Genomic DNA, 16,025 nt, shown 5'->3' with positions numbered 1-16,025 from the left:
ATTGATGTCAAAATATAGAAAAGCAAATATGAAAGCGAAAAGCGAAAGACAAGCAAAATCTGAGAACAAACGAGACGAAAAATTAAATGTTATAGTGTTATTTGAATGCCTATCGGGAAGTCGTTTATTATGAAACAACAAATTTTCGGGTAAAAGATGTTTTTCAGTAAAATTACATCAAATCTGATCTTTAAAACGTGACAATTTATTACAGTTCTATCGTTTGGATGGTTGCATAGCGATGTTGAAATTCAGGTCAAACTCAGGTTATCTGAGTGTAAACAAAACCAGGAGATATCAATGCACCATTGTCTGTGTGTCTTTAAAAGAAAAAGATTATGCTGCTGTGCTTTGAGGTGTAGGTTCAAGGCTGGATTACTTAAACAGCAAAGTGGCCCCCACTCTGTTAGTCATTGTGCACCCCTTAAGCACAATATCAACTACCAGGCCTCTCAGCTGTGTTCTGCATCATCACCTGTCTTGTCTATATGTCTTGAAGGGGCCCACAGTGATGTTTGAAAATTACCACAGATAGGTGGATAGGTGGACAGACAGAGGACTGCAGCTTTTTTCCCCCACCTATAGCAGGCACATCCAACAATGTCTATGTCTACTTTATTTAACACACAAAATTACCATTACTTTCCTCTACCCAGTTTTGGTCAACCTCTCCATACCTTCAATAAATCTCAGCACTTAATGTACCCTTGAGCAAGGAAATTAATGACCTTAAATAATTTCTTGGCCAATGGTCCCTTTACCTGTCATTGAGGTCATTTAGAGGCACACTTACCTGAATGCTGCAGACACGACCTTGAAGGAAAGACCGAATCACCAGTTCTCAATGACAGAGAAACCACCTGGGATGAGATATTTAGTTCTGTCACTTATAATAATTAAATTGATTGTGTACTATGCAGTACATGTTTCAACATGAAGTATATCGCCAAGTTAGATATTTTGTCACATGTACAAATGGTTATGGTTTCTACTAATAAACCTTTGCGTGGGGATACAGTTTAGCTTCTTTTAGAAATACATTTTACCACCTACCATTTATTATCAGATACTTTTTATGTTAGAGAACGATGTAGTAAATAGTGCCCCCACTAGATGGCGCTACGTCAATATTAACTAAAACTTCATGCCACTGCCTACATTCTTTGTAGGTCTTTAAACTGGAGTCATAATAAAGGTTGAGTCAGAATTACAAATAAAAGAGGACACACCTTAGCTCAGCAGACTAACCTATGAGCAGGCCTCTGTGTCACTTCCTTACTCTTCTTCTTTACACAGAAATTCCCAAAGCACCTAATTTCAAAAACACTGCTCATACTCATAAAGGAAATATTCACCAGGACAGTATGAATTGTCCAACATATACTGTATATGAATGATATATTTTGTACTAAGTGACAAGTGGTTAATTTTTTTCATTGGCTGTATATTGAACAATTTGAACATTTGCTTTGAACGAATGGTTTTGGTTAATGACAAACATTTAGACAGTGAGGCAGCTCTGGTGGCATTATCTCATCTTACCAGACAGAATCAGCATTACAGCCTCACAGCTCAGACACGTTCTTACCTGCATTAAAATGTTTCATTGTAGTGCTGTTGCGACATATCAGTATGACTTGTCTGACTGGCAGCCTCTCAGCCTTAGAGATGATACATGCTGATTTTACACGTGAAGACCAGTTAACACATTATGAGTACTACACAGCCTGTAAACACAGTTGAATAGTGTCTTCTGTGGTTCTGGTGAATGCATTATAGGAAATGTGTGACACAAAGGCGATCCATATGGACTAAAAGTCACAATATATTGGTCCCATTGCATTCACTTTGACCACATCAAAATCTGTCACTTGCAAGCAGTAGTGGAGAGAGTATTCAGATTGTTTACTTTTGTGAAAATACTAATTCCATTCTGTAAAAATCCTCTGTCACAAGTGAAAGTCCTGCACGGAAAATATTACTTGAGTAAAAGTGTGCATGTATAATCAGGAAAATATACTTAAAGTATGAAGAGAAATAGCCCCCCTTGACTGTTCTGCTACATTACATTAGGCTATATAATTGGATTATTGTTACTCATACTTTAATGTAAAAGCAGGATTTAAGTTGATTGAGGTGGAGCTTATTTTTAACTGTTGTGTATAGGACTGCAACTAATGATTTTTTTTTATTATGGATTCATCTCAGGATTATTTTCTCCATTAATCGATCAATTGCTGAGGATTTAAAAATTCTGAAAATAGAGAAAATGTCGCCACAGTTACCCAGAGCCCCAAGTGACACCTTCAGAGTGTTCGTTTCATCCAACCAATACTGCAAACCTCATGAAGTAGAAAGTTGCTTGAAATAAAAATACTCAAGTAAAGTACCTGAAATGTGGCACATGAATACAAAACCTGAGTAAATCAAGTCCCAATACTAATATGCTGGAATATGTCTTTAAGCAAATATATTCATAGATTTATTTAGTACTATTAATTGAAAATACATTTAATGGCTTGAAATATGTGATTGTTAAATTGGATCTCCTACTACATGGAAGTCAAGTACCAGCTCGCCATTTTTGGGGGGGTCCTGGGAGTTCAGGGGCCTGGTTAAAAATACGAAACACGTACAGTGCGCTGTGGTGAACCAACAAGAGATTACACGACTGAAAGAGTGAGACAGGTTCAGGTCTAATTTATTCTACTCTAGCTGTGTGAGCGCGATTTTAGGGGGGAAATACTCCTTTAGAACAGAACATGAATGGGGCACAATGGAGAACAGAAGAGGGTTCGCTCGCCGCGGTCACGAGAGCACTGGGAGAGTGACGTCACTTTCCTAAACCGGGCAACAGCCGTTGAGTTGAGTGTCGAGCGAGAGACAGGCAGGAGTCCGGGAACAACTTCTAATGTATGCGGGCCGAGTCGGGCCAGTGTGGAGGGGCGCACTGTTTTCTTCTCCTTTATGCATCCTCCTGCTCGACTTAGCTCAACAGCGGCTCGTTGTTTTCTCACCGGCTCGCTAGCTAATCTGTTTTTTGGCACAAAAAAAACGTTGTGTGTCCGTTTCTTTTACGTGTCCAGCCCTCCTGCGACTCCCAGCACAGAACCGGGTAAGTGTGTCCGGTAATTTCATATCGTGGAAGGAGTTGTTGGTCGAAACGATGGCTGGTCATTTTCACAAAAGGCTCGTAACTAACTGTTTGTAGGTCTCAGCGGGAAATTAAACGGCTCGTGCGCGGTCCCACGGCGGTTACAACCCGTCCAATGTGATATTCAACTGTTCTGTGTACAGTGATACATGTCGCGCGCATTTGACACTTTTTGTGCTGAACCAGTTGCAGCTCCTCTGATGTTTCTGCATCGACTCATGCACAGCTTCCATGGTTTGAGGAGCCGTATGCAAATATGCGCAGGTAGCCACATGATAAACGGTGCCCTGAACTGTTTGTTGCTAGCAGTTTTAAGTTTGACAGCGGATTCAGGCGCAAAGTTTGTTGTCCAGCACTGAGACAACAGATTTCTTTTAAACTAGCCTCTGATATCTGAAGATATCTACCGTTTGATTGGTTGTTTTGACCCAATTTGAAATCAGTAGGCTGCTAATACTTTACAGTCTCATCAGAGGTTCCCATAAAAATTGCTTTCTGAATGTGATTGGAAAATATAGGTTAATCTGTCTTACATGTTGCCAGAGGAGCCCAGACATGGCTGTCCTTGATGCACCCACTTACAACACACCTCCTCCAACACATTAGCATCTGCCCACGAAAAAAGAGAGGCTCAGAATCTGAACAAGTCTTTCTATCTTATTTTTGTGTCTGCCAAACCTTTATGAATGCATATGTTTTTACTACTCTACTGTCAGTAATAATTACAAAGAGGCTCACATTGCTTACATGGTGTTCTTGTTCGAAATACCAGAAGACTCAGAGGACTCTTGGAATAATAATAATGTGGAAAGTAAGTGCTATTTTTGACTGGAATGCTCACAATGATATTTTGAGAGTAAATCATTGACAAGGTAATTTCAGGCATGAAAAACATGTTTGGAAACAGTCGAAGCACAAAATATAGTCACCACACATCCCCAAGGACTCTGTGGTGACTTAAAACATCCTTATAGGAAACAACACAAAGCCGGATACAATTTCCAGCAACAGGTTTAAATTAGAATTGCATGTGGTTTGAAATCCATTCCCCAAACTGCTCATTAATGGAAGAGAACTACTTGAATTCAAAACTTTTTCACATTTGCTCATGTCACTTACTGTAGCTGCTGATGAGGCTTTTATAAACAGCATAGTTTTCATAAGCAAAATGGTGATTTACTAAGACCGTAGACTATTGCCACTGTTCATAAATCCCTGCTGCTGCACTGCACATTTACACCTCTAGTTATCTGTTGCTTGTGTGGATACAGCATCACAAAATGCTTGATAAGTCAGCTAGTTTAGTTTTTCAGAAACACTAAATCACATTTGAAATGGAAGCAAACATCACTCAGAGTTTAAACATCTGTGTTTCTTCTCCTCACAGCCTTGACTGAGTGATCGAGTGAGTGACTGCATGGACCGGACTGAACATGAAGAGCCTTAAAGCCAAGTTTAGAAAAACTGATGTAAGTACTGTAACACATGCTCATGGCTGTGTGGCTGTGTAAGCTGTGTAAGCTGTGTGTACATGCAACCATGTGCGCACATGTGTATGTCTGCATGGCTGAGTCACCGTCTGTGTATGTATGGCTGCAGCAGTTTTGGATGATTTATGGCAGATTTTCTGAACGTTGGGGTCAGCAGCACCCCACGGCTTGTTGATATTTTGCCATATGAAAAAAATAGGTTAGAAAAATAAGATAGATAGCATTATCAAATCATAATGTTGGTGTAAACAATTTAGAGTGTCCTCCTTGCTCTTGTAAACAGAAATGTAATGCTCAATTTCACGTGACAGCTTTTCAGCTCCAATTGAGAGTGTCATGAGAGCTTTGGGACCCAAAAATGGGGTCATGAGGTTGAGACCCCATGATTTATGATGTTGGCGATATGACAGACTTTTATACAGACAAGTTGAATCACTTTGGAAGGTGACTGTACAGTGTGATAGGATTTTTATTTTTTTTTGGATGAATACTACAAAGACCACAAATATCTCCAAAAGAGGATTTGGTTCTGCTGGCTATGAATCAGTCTTTAGGGAGAAATTTCTTGTTGGTTCAGTCATTCATTCTGTCTATGATACTTTACACTCACAGGAAGTGAGGCGTCTCCACAGCATCTGACTCATCTGTTGTCACGGTGACCGTAATGACACAGAGCCAAATGCCAGACAGGAAAAATCTGGAGGGTAGCTGAATGGGTCGGATACATTTTAGGGGATGGAGGGAGTGTCAGACGTAGAGAAGTTGGGGAATGGAGAGAAGAATGCCGACTAAATGAGATACTTGGTTTATGTAGGCAGTTTCCATGAGATTAAGAGTGTGCAGCAGAGCAGGATGGTGCACTCTGGTTAAATGGTCTGTTGAGAGAGAGAGAGACTGTCCTGCAGAGGAAGAATTTGGTGGAGTACACTCCCTCTTTTACTCAATGATAGCCACAATATACTGCAAGGCGTAAATAGTGCATGAATGTGTAGAATGAAAGACTTCTGCTAGTGGAGAGAAATATCAGTTCACCAGAGATCCACCTACAGATCATCTCGAACATTCAGTTGTACAGTTAAAACTGTTTATAAGGAATATGGAGGCATATATATATATCAATAGAAAATGGGGAAAAAACAGCAAATTAATCTTACTGTTTGATTTAATCTTTAACCGCCTGTAATTTTACACGTGCCAAAGGCCTAATATTTGCAAATTATCGCAAATTCAGTCAGCTATGTAGGAGAGTACAGTAGTGTCCATTGTTCTAGAAAATGTTGAGTCCGGTCTTGGGCTGCAAGGTCACAATAGTTCCTCCTTTATGCGTAGAAGGGGTGGTGACTGTCTCACCTTTATTAGGTGTTTTCCAGTCAAAACCTGTATCGTTATAGTAAGAGTTGTAAATTGTTTGAGATGGATGCTTTTGGAGTGAGACGCTCGTTCTCACAGAAATAGTCTGTCGTAGGCGGCATGAGAGAAGAAAGGGAAGAGCAGTGGATGTGAATGTTGCTTAGAAACACGATTGAAGCCATTTGCAGCCATGAATGCCTTTGCAGACCTCACACCCACATACATTGTCGCACTTTGATCGCTTGGATGTCTGATCATTTTTCTGTTTGTCTTTTAATTGCAATAAATCCCCGCTTTCATTTCTGTCCCTTGATATGATTGTGTGTGGAAAAGGAAATGACTTAACTGTTGTGCTGTACTAGTCATAGTAATTTTAAACCATTGACAGCAGTTTTGATTGATGTACCAATTCTCCTACACTGAAAGTGCACACAGACATTACACAACCCCAATTCCAAAATAGTTGGGACACTGTGCAACATGTAAGTAAAACTGAATGTGATAATTTGCTCTCCCTTTTGGATGAATACTAATCAGACATGACATCTCAATACTACATACAGTAAATCTGATTTGTGAATGTCCAATGCATTCCAAATTATAAAAAATTGGAGCAACTAAAGACTGGGAAAGTTGTGGAACGCTCCAAAAACAGCTGTTTGGAACAGTCCACAGGTAAACAGGTTCATCGGTGACAGGTGATAGTATCATGATTGGGCATGAAAGGGGCATCCTCGAAAAGCTGTTGTTCACAAGCATGAATGGAGCGAGGTTCACCACTTGGTGAACACATGATTGTTTAAAGACTGTTACTGCATGGGCTCAGGAACACTTTGTAAAACTGTTGTTGGTAAACAGTTTGTTGCAATGATTACATTCCGTTTTTATTTATGTTTTACTCAACGTGCCAACTTTTTTGGAATCAGGATTGTAAAATGAAATGACAGGAATGAGGCATTATCATTTTGCTGTAGAGACTTAAATAATTTAATAACTGATCTGACTACAAAAGCATTTTGTTACTGTGTCCATACAGTAGTGCACACATGGTGATTAAAATGAATGGTCATGATAAAGATATGCAAAAAAAGAGAGAACTTTTCGCAGGCCAACGTGTTTATCCTCTGAGCCAATAGCCATTCCTTTGCTTTTTATAGAAACCCTGAACAACTGCAATTGAAAGAAAATATCTCCTTGGTTCTATTTTAGGCTGTATGTGTCAGTGACAGATTACCCAGGAATGTTTCCCCCCAAAACCAGCCCTTCATTTCTTAAAACAAAATAACAGAAACTTAATGCCCCATAAATAGCTTTTCTACGAAGTCAAGACATTTCCAGATAACGCGTAATGCAATCTGTGTTTTAGTGTGAAATCTTTACTGAATGCTTCACTTTGAGGATCCTCCTCCAGCCCAGTGAACTGAATGCACCAGGCAGCCAAACCTTCACTCAAACACCTCTCAACATGAGGCCTAAATAAGGTAGAAATGTTACTAGAGGGAGAGAAGAAGATGTATTATTACTGTAACATGATATAGGCAGTATCAGGGCTAAATGTTGAGCTGCATGAAATGGCCTGATAAAAAAACATAATTGTATATTTTTCAAATTCATGTGTGGTGATTTTAATAGTTAGTTATAATGCCTATTTTTATGGTTCTCCACCCAATATAGAAAGAACACAACATAATTGAATCACATATGCGTAATAGACCAACCGCATAATAAGAGCTATGCAAGAATAAGAAGACAACACAATCCATGCATTTGTCCACATTATACTCTAGATGGCCTGCTTAGTGATTGACAGGACCAGGGCATTGTTTATTTTACAATACACAGAGAAAGGTAACAGTGCAGAATTGGCAAAACTAAGTAGAGTGTTGTCAATATTAATCATATTAATTACACTTGTGTTTTTCCTGTTTCTACATTTTTGCACGGCTGTCATTTATAAGACATTTTTGCCACCAGTGTGTCATAAAATTTTAATTATATTGTTCGGACAGACAATTACTGCAATTATGCTTGTTTATGTGCAGGCCAGCAGATCTTAATTTAAAATTGTATTCCACAACATGAGTCTTCCAAACATGAAAAATATTTTGACACTGAACTGCAGGAAATACGTAGATAATTATGTATCACATCTAGAATTTTCCATTTGATGTACTGATAAAGCCATAAATTGTACCTTGGGTTTGAAAGCTAAACTCACTGTACAGTAAGGGTGAAAGTTACTCAGGGGGAGATTAAGAACATGTATACACCAGATTGTCCTTCATACCATTAGCTAATGCACATTACTTAGCATCATGTATGGGGCTTAATCCCTCATTTTTTTATACTCAGATTGTAGGGTGTTTTTCCTGGTGGTCTTAAATTCCCTTTTCTCTGTTTATACATCAACATGTACGATATTTTTACAGGACATTATTATGTTGAGTTTGTATGCTTTTTATGCCCTGTGATTGTGGGCTGCACTCCAGTTCTCTCCAGGATAAAAGGTTAAACGTTTGCAAATGTTTCATCTAACTTTATAGGCACTCAAGGTTAGAGAATATTTAAGGTTAGCAGATTAATATATTACCTTGCCCTACACTATATTTTCTGTCATGAGGTGCTGTATTATGGATTAGACTGCAGTACTGGAGTATATCAGCTAGACGACCGATAGGAAAGGTGTGGGGGTCGGGTTGTGTGACGATTGTCAGGGTGGTGGTTCTCTGAGTCTACACACACACACAGTCGTACAGAAAGAATAATGGCACACCACTTATGCACCCATATGCCATTGCACTACTGTGTAATACTGGTAATTTTTTGTACAGTAAGGGATGGTTGAGGCAGTGGGCTGCAGAGTGCAGACTTTGTCATCAGTATACATTTACATAAAACGAGCACTTTAAGCAGTGCTACATTTATTGATTCAACATTCACCATTCTTGTTTGGCATCTTAAAATCCAATTCCTCCTTAAAATATGAGAAAAAAACAGACCTTTTCTGACCACGGTATGTTTGCAATTATCTTGTGTCCTTCCAGTATATTTGATTGCTGTATGAAAATATGTTTGGCTGTAGAAATACCATACAAACTATCTTAAAACTGTTCAGCCAGGCAGACTCAGCAGAATGTGTCACTAGGTTAAGAAGATCGGCTTTCCTAAATGCTGCTCTGTGAATGTGTTGTAGGGCTAAGTGGTGTGAAAGCGCTGCCTACGCTGAAGGTGCTCATGCACTTTCAACCTTAGTATTAAACAGCTTTATTGCTGCACATGAAGTAACTGAGAACACAGCTGAATGCATGATTTTCTGACAGATTATGCAGCAGTGGTAATAGCAGTATTTTTCTGCACTAGGGTCATCGTGGCTGTGTTCTAGTCTGTCTTTTTCCACACCAAATTTGTCCACCAAATTCTGCATGCCAGCATCTAAAAGGGTGTTGCTTTATCAGAGTCTATAGGCAGGTGTGTAGTTATGCAAGGTCAAAGCGAACCAGAGGAATTCTTCTATGTGTGTGTCCTGAATTGTTTGCGTATCTTTCTGCAGAACTCTGTGAGTGTTGTTTCTGTTTGTCTGTGTCTGCCTGAATATGGAATATATCATAGGCATTTTGGGATTTGTTTGTGGATAATTTCGGCTAAGCCTATTTGGCCAAACAGTCAGTATAATGAGGGAGGTTTTCTGGGTGCGTGTGTGTGAGCAGTGTTTAAGACAAGCAGACGGTGTAATCTGGTTTCTGGGAATGAGGCTGGCAAACAGCCACAGAGAGACTTACAGGCATTCTGCTTCAGCCATGTCTGAACAATCAGCTGTCAGAAATGGTTTTGCTGTGACCTACGCTGAAAATGTCAATAAGAATGGTTCTCTTTGATGGTTTCAAACTAGACTTATTTATTTAATGCAAATGCAATTCCAGCAAATGCAATCAATTTCACTTTATTTTGATGTTTACAGGTAATCAAAGGATCAGCAAGAACTTTAAAGTACAGTCTTAAAGGTCAGAAATTTGCTTTAAATCCGGAGCCGTCTGATGAAAGAATCAGTTAACAAGACAACGAATCTGAACAAACATGCAGTTCCAGCTTTTGGTTCATGATTGCTTTCAGTGCTTAGTACAAGGGATGTTTTGATCAACAACCAGAAGTTATTTAAGTTCTCTATACTACTTTACATACAATAAAACAATGCAAAAAACATTCTATGATGTAGTGTTTTTCTTACGTTAGAAAAAGCAGTTGTGTAATTAGTCTGAGAAATCTTAATTAAATCTAGCAGTGTGTGTCGACCCTTTGAGACCACATTAACGACTCTGTCCCTGCTGTTTGAGCAGAGCTGCTCTAAATTAGTTAATTTGCTTAGACTGTTATCTTGCTCTCAGCCCCTTACTACCACCCCCAAGCACATTACTCACCGGCTGTGCTGTTGTGTGCACACATGCACACACATACACAAGTACACAATCTATTATTATGTGTGTATTCTACAGCTGACAGTGGTTCTAGTATTAAACCCTCACCCAGCCCTTCATACTGTCACACTACTTAAACTTGCTCCCCCAGCTGCTAGACTAAGCAGGATTACTCAAGGCTTTCACACACACACTCTGTCTCTCTCATACACACACTTTCACATCCGTGTGTATAGACCAGTATCTACAGCATATGCGCAGACACACACACCCTCCCCTAATCATCCACTCTTTCTTTGTCTAATTGATGTGTGGATTATGCTGTCCCCTCTCATTCCACACAGCTGTTTCATGGCTTCAACTCATCTGAGCTACATGACACTGGAGACTGAACTGGACATGTACTGTTTGACACTTTAAACAGTACATGACAATTAAACAGTTCTATCTGAATGTAGCTATGCCAATACTGGAGGAATGGAGTCCTTCTTATCAGCATTTATGAAATGCATCTGCTGCGTTAACTGGAGCAGCACTGTGAAGAAAATCACATGCTGATCATCTGAAAACATTTGTAAATAACGTAGTGTGCAAAACATTAAATCATAACATTCCTCCTCCTTCTTATTACATCAAGGAAGATATGACCCTTACAGAAAAATGTTTTTTTTTCCATGAAAGTTGAAACATACTGCTGTAAAATAAAAAAAAATGTTTTTAAGGTAACACAATAATGCAGCAATGCTTCAATTATAGAAGATTTCTTTTTAACTGAAGCACAGCCTGAAGTATCTCCACTCGCCTCTGTTTGATTTGGCCCAGTCTGACTTGGTTTGGCATGGAATGGTTTGTTCTGGCTGGGTGTAGTGAAAGGGTATTAGTATTGGGAGTGACAGTAAAACCTCAGGGGACGATCCAGCATTAATCTGGGAGAGGAGGTGGAGGAAGGGTGTGTGTCTTTGTGTGTGTTGTCAGTTGTCAGCAGGAGATAGTACAGCAGTCCAAGGGATAACTATGGCCCTGTTCACACTTATTGTAGTATTTATTCTCTAGATACACATGTGTATTCAGACTGTGTCTACACCCAGCTGAGGGGAAATTGCAGAAATTGTCGATATTGATGTAAAAAAACATATGAAGCGAAGTAAAATGAAGGGTGATATGTGTTCACAGAACTTATCGGTTTGATTTAATCATGACTGTCTGGTGGATGAGTGACCCACCAGAGAGTCACATGCATGTTGAGCCATGGTTTAGGTTTAGATCTGAAAAAATCAGTCGATTGATTAGTCGATTGACTGATGTTGTTGATTCTGAACAAATTCAGCAGCAAGTTTTCTGGTCCACGCTTCTCAAATGTGAAGGTATGTTGCTTTTCACTTTCTGGTTGGAGGAAAAAGGACATTTGAAGAGGACCCTGTGAATGGTGAAAGGCACATCTTTCAGTGTTTTCTGACAGTTTATAGTTGCGGCTCTACTTTGGGTTCTGAACGGCTTCGCATATTCATATTGCACATTCAAAGGTATTAGAGCAGTCCCTGTCATGAGTACAGTTCACTAATCTTGTCATTGGGCGTAAGACTGACAGTAAATGTCATCTACCCAAATGTTATTTTGTCTCCTTGATGATGATAGTCTCATGATGATGAGTGTTTTCTCTGTTTGTATTAGTCTTGCTTACAATAGCTTATGTGGAGTGTAGATGGTCAGTCCATTCATGCTGCTACTTTAGTCCCCAAAGTTAGTTAGCTGTTGATTGCAGTAACTACTGTGCTTGTTATGCTAAAGTTTCACCATTGATTTTGACCACAAGGGCTTCTGAAAGAATGTTGAAAAAATACAGTCTTGAACTAGCTAATCCAAGGAAAATGGCCTAGAGCCTGCTTAAACATGGATCCAATTAAAACAGGAACTGCCCATGGGATCTCTTTATTCCTTATCACCTGTGCACATGAACTGCAGACAAACAGCCAGGAAACCTGCTCGTCAGCAAGTACATGAAGCCCTGAGCCTGGTAAAAGCAGGCGGGTGTGATCTTTATGCCTGTGCATGTGTTTGCATGCTCATTTATGTGTAGGTGTGTTTTTGTGCATGGACCTGTTTGTTGTCTGGTGTGGGTGTGAGGACATCAGTGATGATGCAAGGTGCTTTCTCTGCTGCTTTATGTGTAGGTTTGTGTATTTGTGTTTATGCGAATGAGTTCCTGAAGGTATATTTATCAGTGTGAATTTAAAGGTCTTTAGAAAACTGGCTGTACTTTCAGAGTAACATGAATTAGTGGACTGACATGACTGTTGACTTGGACTAGGACTGCATATAGATGAAGTCAAGCTGTCAGACACAACTAAACACTGATAATGATTGTGGCACCCAGAGTTTCTGTGTGTAGGTCACTGGGGCCAGTCCATGTGTCCTGGATGATTTCAATGTCCTGGACAAATGCTAGAAATTCTGGGTCAAATATTACCTGTATTAATGGACCCTATTTTCCCACATGTCCAAGTGACTAATGGGATCAACAATTTTGGAAATTGGTCTGGTATTGAGTGAGAGGGCTGCAGCCAGCAGCTGTGAAACTGGCTGCAGTGTCATCCCTCTAGGTGTTTGTGTACATCCACTAAAGGTGCTTGTTTTTCCATTAACAGCCTCAGATTGTTATGACAATATTATGGATAGGATCCTGAGTGATACCTTTTAGTTTAAGAATAAGATCCATTTTGTTTAACCAGAAACAGCTGTTATGTCACTCTCCCCAAAGCCACCAGACTCCATTCATAGAAACAGTAATGTTATCATTATAAAACACACATTATCCAAACTCCAACTTGAAACAAAATAAAACTCACCAAAATCTTTTTTTTTTTTTTTTTTTTTTTTTTTTTTTAATCTATCCAGTGTTCCAACAATCACCAAGTCTGGTTTGGTCAGAACAAACCCTTAATTCACAAAGTTAGATGTGAAAATATCTGGAGAGGAGTGGGAGGGAGGGCAGACACCAGAGATATGCAACGGGGGAAAGGAGCGTGTGGAGCCAGAATATTTTCACATTTAACACGGTAATTATTTTTAGTGGACACTTTGACTGGAGAGACTTAAATGTGTCAAACTTTAGCAGATTTTCCCAGTAAAAAAAAAAAGGTAATTACCCAATAACGGGAACCCTAGTGGCAGCAGAGATAAACAAGAGTAGATAAGTTTGATGGGGGGAGTTCAGTTGAAAGGTTGTAAAGAATAATGAGAAAAGAGAGACAAAGAAGAAGGAATAACTACGAACAAGAGAAGGATCAAGGATGAGAGATTGGGGATGATGGGTGAGCAGTGAACAGGAGAGAAACCCTATTTGAGCGAGAAGGACAGTCAGGCTCCCTACCTCCACTTTGGTCCAGATGGGTTGTTTAGTTTGGCCTGCATTGAACAGCTGGAACAATATTCATGCTAGGAGATGGATGGAGGGAGGGTTAGACTTTGAGAATGCTTTGAGAATGCTCCTTCATGAGAAACTTTTGGAATTGCCCTGCTTGATTTGCAGTGCACTTCCGAGAACTGGTTTGGCTCGCAAACTTTTGTGAGATGTGTTTTTAGTTCTGTCTAATTATTTCAAGTGACTGAATTGACAGACAGTTTTATGGTTACAATTTTATAGTAGCCAGACACAAGCGCCGTTTCCTGTTTCAAATTTGTTGCCAAAAAGTTTGTCCTTGGGGCTCAACAGAATAGCCAATGAGACTGTGTAACATATATTTTTATTTGACTTCACTGTGACTCTCTGTACACTGACTGATGTCTGTGTGCATGTTAGTGTGTATGAACTACTCTATCCTGACCAAAGTGAGGGAAATATTTTTTCCCTACTCCACTGACTTTATGAGGAGACCTCGAGTGTAATGAGGCTGGTTTCTCTCCAAGTCCAGCAGTGTTTATTTATAGGGCAGGAAAGGCTATTTGTGTCAGGAGGAAGTGTTGCACGAGAGCTATTTTTTACTGTAGGTCTTCTTGCACCCATAAATGTCCTATGCTGGACTTGTGCATCAGTCCTTGAGCTTTAAAATACAGTGAGTCCATTCAGTGAAAAGAACTGTGTAATAACTTATGCATGTAGTAGGCTTGTTTCTTTTTGCCTCATCGAACAAGTTGACAGCCTATGATGCACTGAGCAAACGCAGTGTTTGCCATTTATTGTCACAGTGCCATCACATTTTAACTTGGCTGTAATTTTACTTGTTAAACATCTGTGAGTGAGCACATGGGTACAACAGTGGGTTTCAGTTTGGAGAGTCATGGTGGCCTTCGCAAGTTGTTTATGAGAGGAGCACTAGAAAAGCCGTAAAATAAGAGGTAATTAGAGAGGGAAATGTCAACTAATGTGAGTTTCTCAAGGTACAATACTGAAGTGAAGACAGGGCAAAGGGGCGCTCATGGATGACATGGTGACAGGGTTTGTTTCCATTTTTTTGCTTTCCTCTCTGTAAAGTCTTGATGCCCAGTCAACAGTGGAAAAGCTGCAAGAGAGAGATACTTGTAAACAATAACCAGATGACATCATGTCTTCAGTTAATCAGAAATATTTCTGTCCTAAATCTAAGTGCTTATTTGAAATACTAAAAGTGTGACGCAAGACTAAAGTGTTTATTTGGCGTACATAGTGCGTCCATTTGAGAGGCATGCACTACAGTGCATTTAACATTCCCAGAGAAGTCCAAGTAAATACTGAATGACTCTGAGTTTTAATATACACAAATGCAGGAAAGCTAAAAATAACTGAAATGCAGACTTAAAGGTAGAGTGAGTGATATGACCTCTAATTCATATCACAGTAATTTGTTTTTGTTTTTTACAGTGACAGTATTATATTGTGATACTACAAAAATAACTCAAAACACGATTCTACCCCTCTCACTCTATTAGCAATGTAAGGGAGCACAAGACAAGGGGTGGCATGAGGCATCGCAAAAGCATTTATTTGGCAGCCAAACCAAAGTATATTATGTAAGTACAACAGTCAGTGTGCCATGGGACAGGTCTACCACGTAGATTTACTTATGGCAGCAACAGACACACATACCCATGCAGCTGAGAGGGCTTTCATGTACCAACAAAACCAGCTGAGTTGCAGTATGAAGTGTGGTAATAATGTTAGGTCCGGCAATGCAAGACGACACAAAAAGCAGCGTGAAAAAACACGTCCATTCAAGCTACCACTCTGGCTATTTAATTTGCTTGAAATGAGGCTTGAGGTTCACAGAGTTTCTCTTGACTGTCTGTCAATATCAAATACACCAACATTGCTCCAGCAGGTGTATTTAATATTGACTTGTGTGTTGGTTGTTGCAGCCAACAACAGAAAGGTGACAAGATAGGAGTTACTATGTGTAACTCCAGTTCAATGAGTATGTGCATAGCCCTCTTCCTGCATGTTATCGTAGCCACAGAAAAACACATTTTAATATGCTAAAAAAGTTGTCTTGGTCATGACAGAATTGCAAAATCCATGTCATGGCGAAACGTGACAACTGTGATGGTGAGGACGTGTATACCACCCACCCCTAGTTAGAGGCACTATACAGAACACCTTACACAATGATGTATTATAATAATGTTTACTTCTGTGCAAACACATTC

At 39.6% G+C, this 16,025-nt stretch overlaps 1 protein-coding gene across 2 annotated transcripts in view; it reads left to right on the top strand.

The window, feature by feature from the left end:
* The first annotated feature begins 2,760 nt into the window (after positions 1-2,760).
* rai14 (retinoic acid induced 14) overlaps positions 2,761-16,025 on the top strand; it is a 40,427-nt gene continuing 27,162 nt past the window's right edge. The window contains exons 1-2 of one of the 2 annotated variants that reach the window (XM_041960512.1): positions 2,761-3,115; positions 4,542-4,623. In XM_041960512.1, coding sequence (XP_041816446.1) covers positions 4,588-4,623 — 36 coding nt within the window. In that variant the 5' untranslated portion in view covers positions 2,761-3,115; positions 4,542-4,587. The remainder of the gene's footprint in view (positions 3,116-4,541; positions 4,624-16,025) is intronic. The other variant, XM_041960513.1, reaches the window with a different exon arrangement.

This window comes from Chelmon rostratus, chromosome 19 (genome assembly GCF_017976325.1).
Source record: "Chelmon rostratus isolate fCheRos1 chromosome 19, fCheRos1.pri, whole genome shotgun sequence".
In the NCBI taxonomy this organism is placed as follows: domain Eukaryota; kingdom Metazoa; phylum Chordata; class Actinopteri; order Chaetodontiformes; family Chaetodontidae; genus Chelmon; species Chelmon rostratus.
The sequence above is the reverse complement of the archived record's forward strand: the minus strand, read 5'-3'. Positions and strand labels throughout refer to the sequence as shown.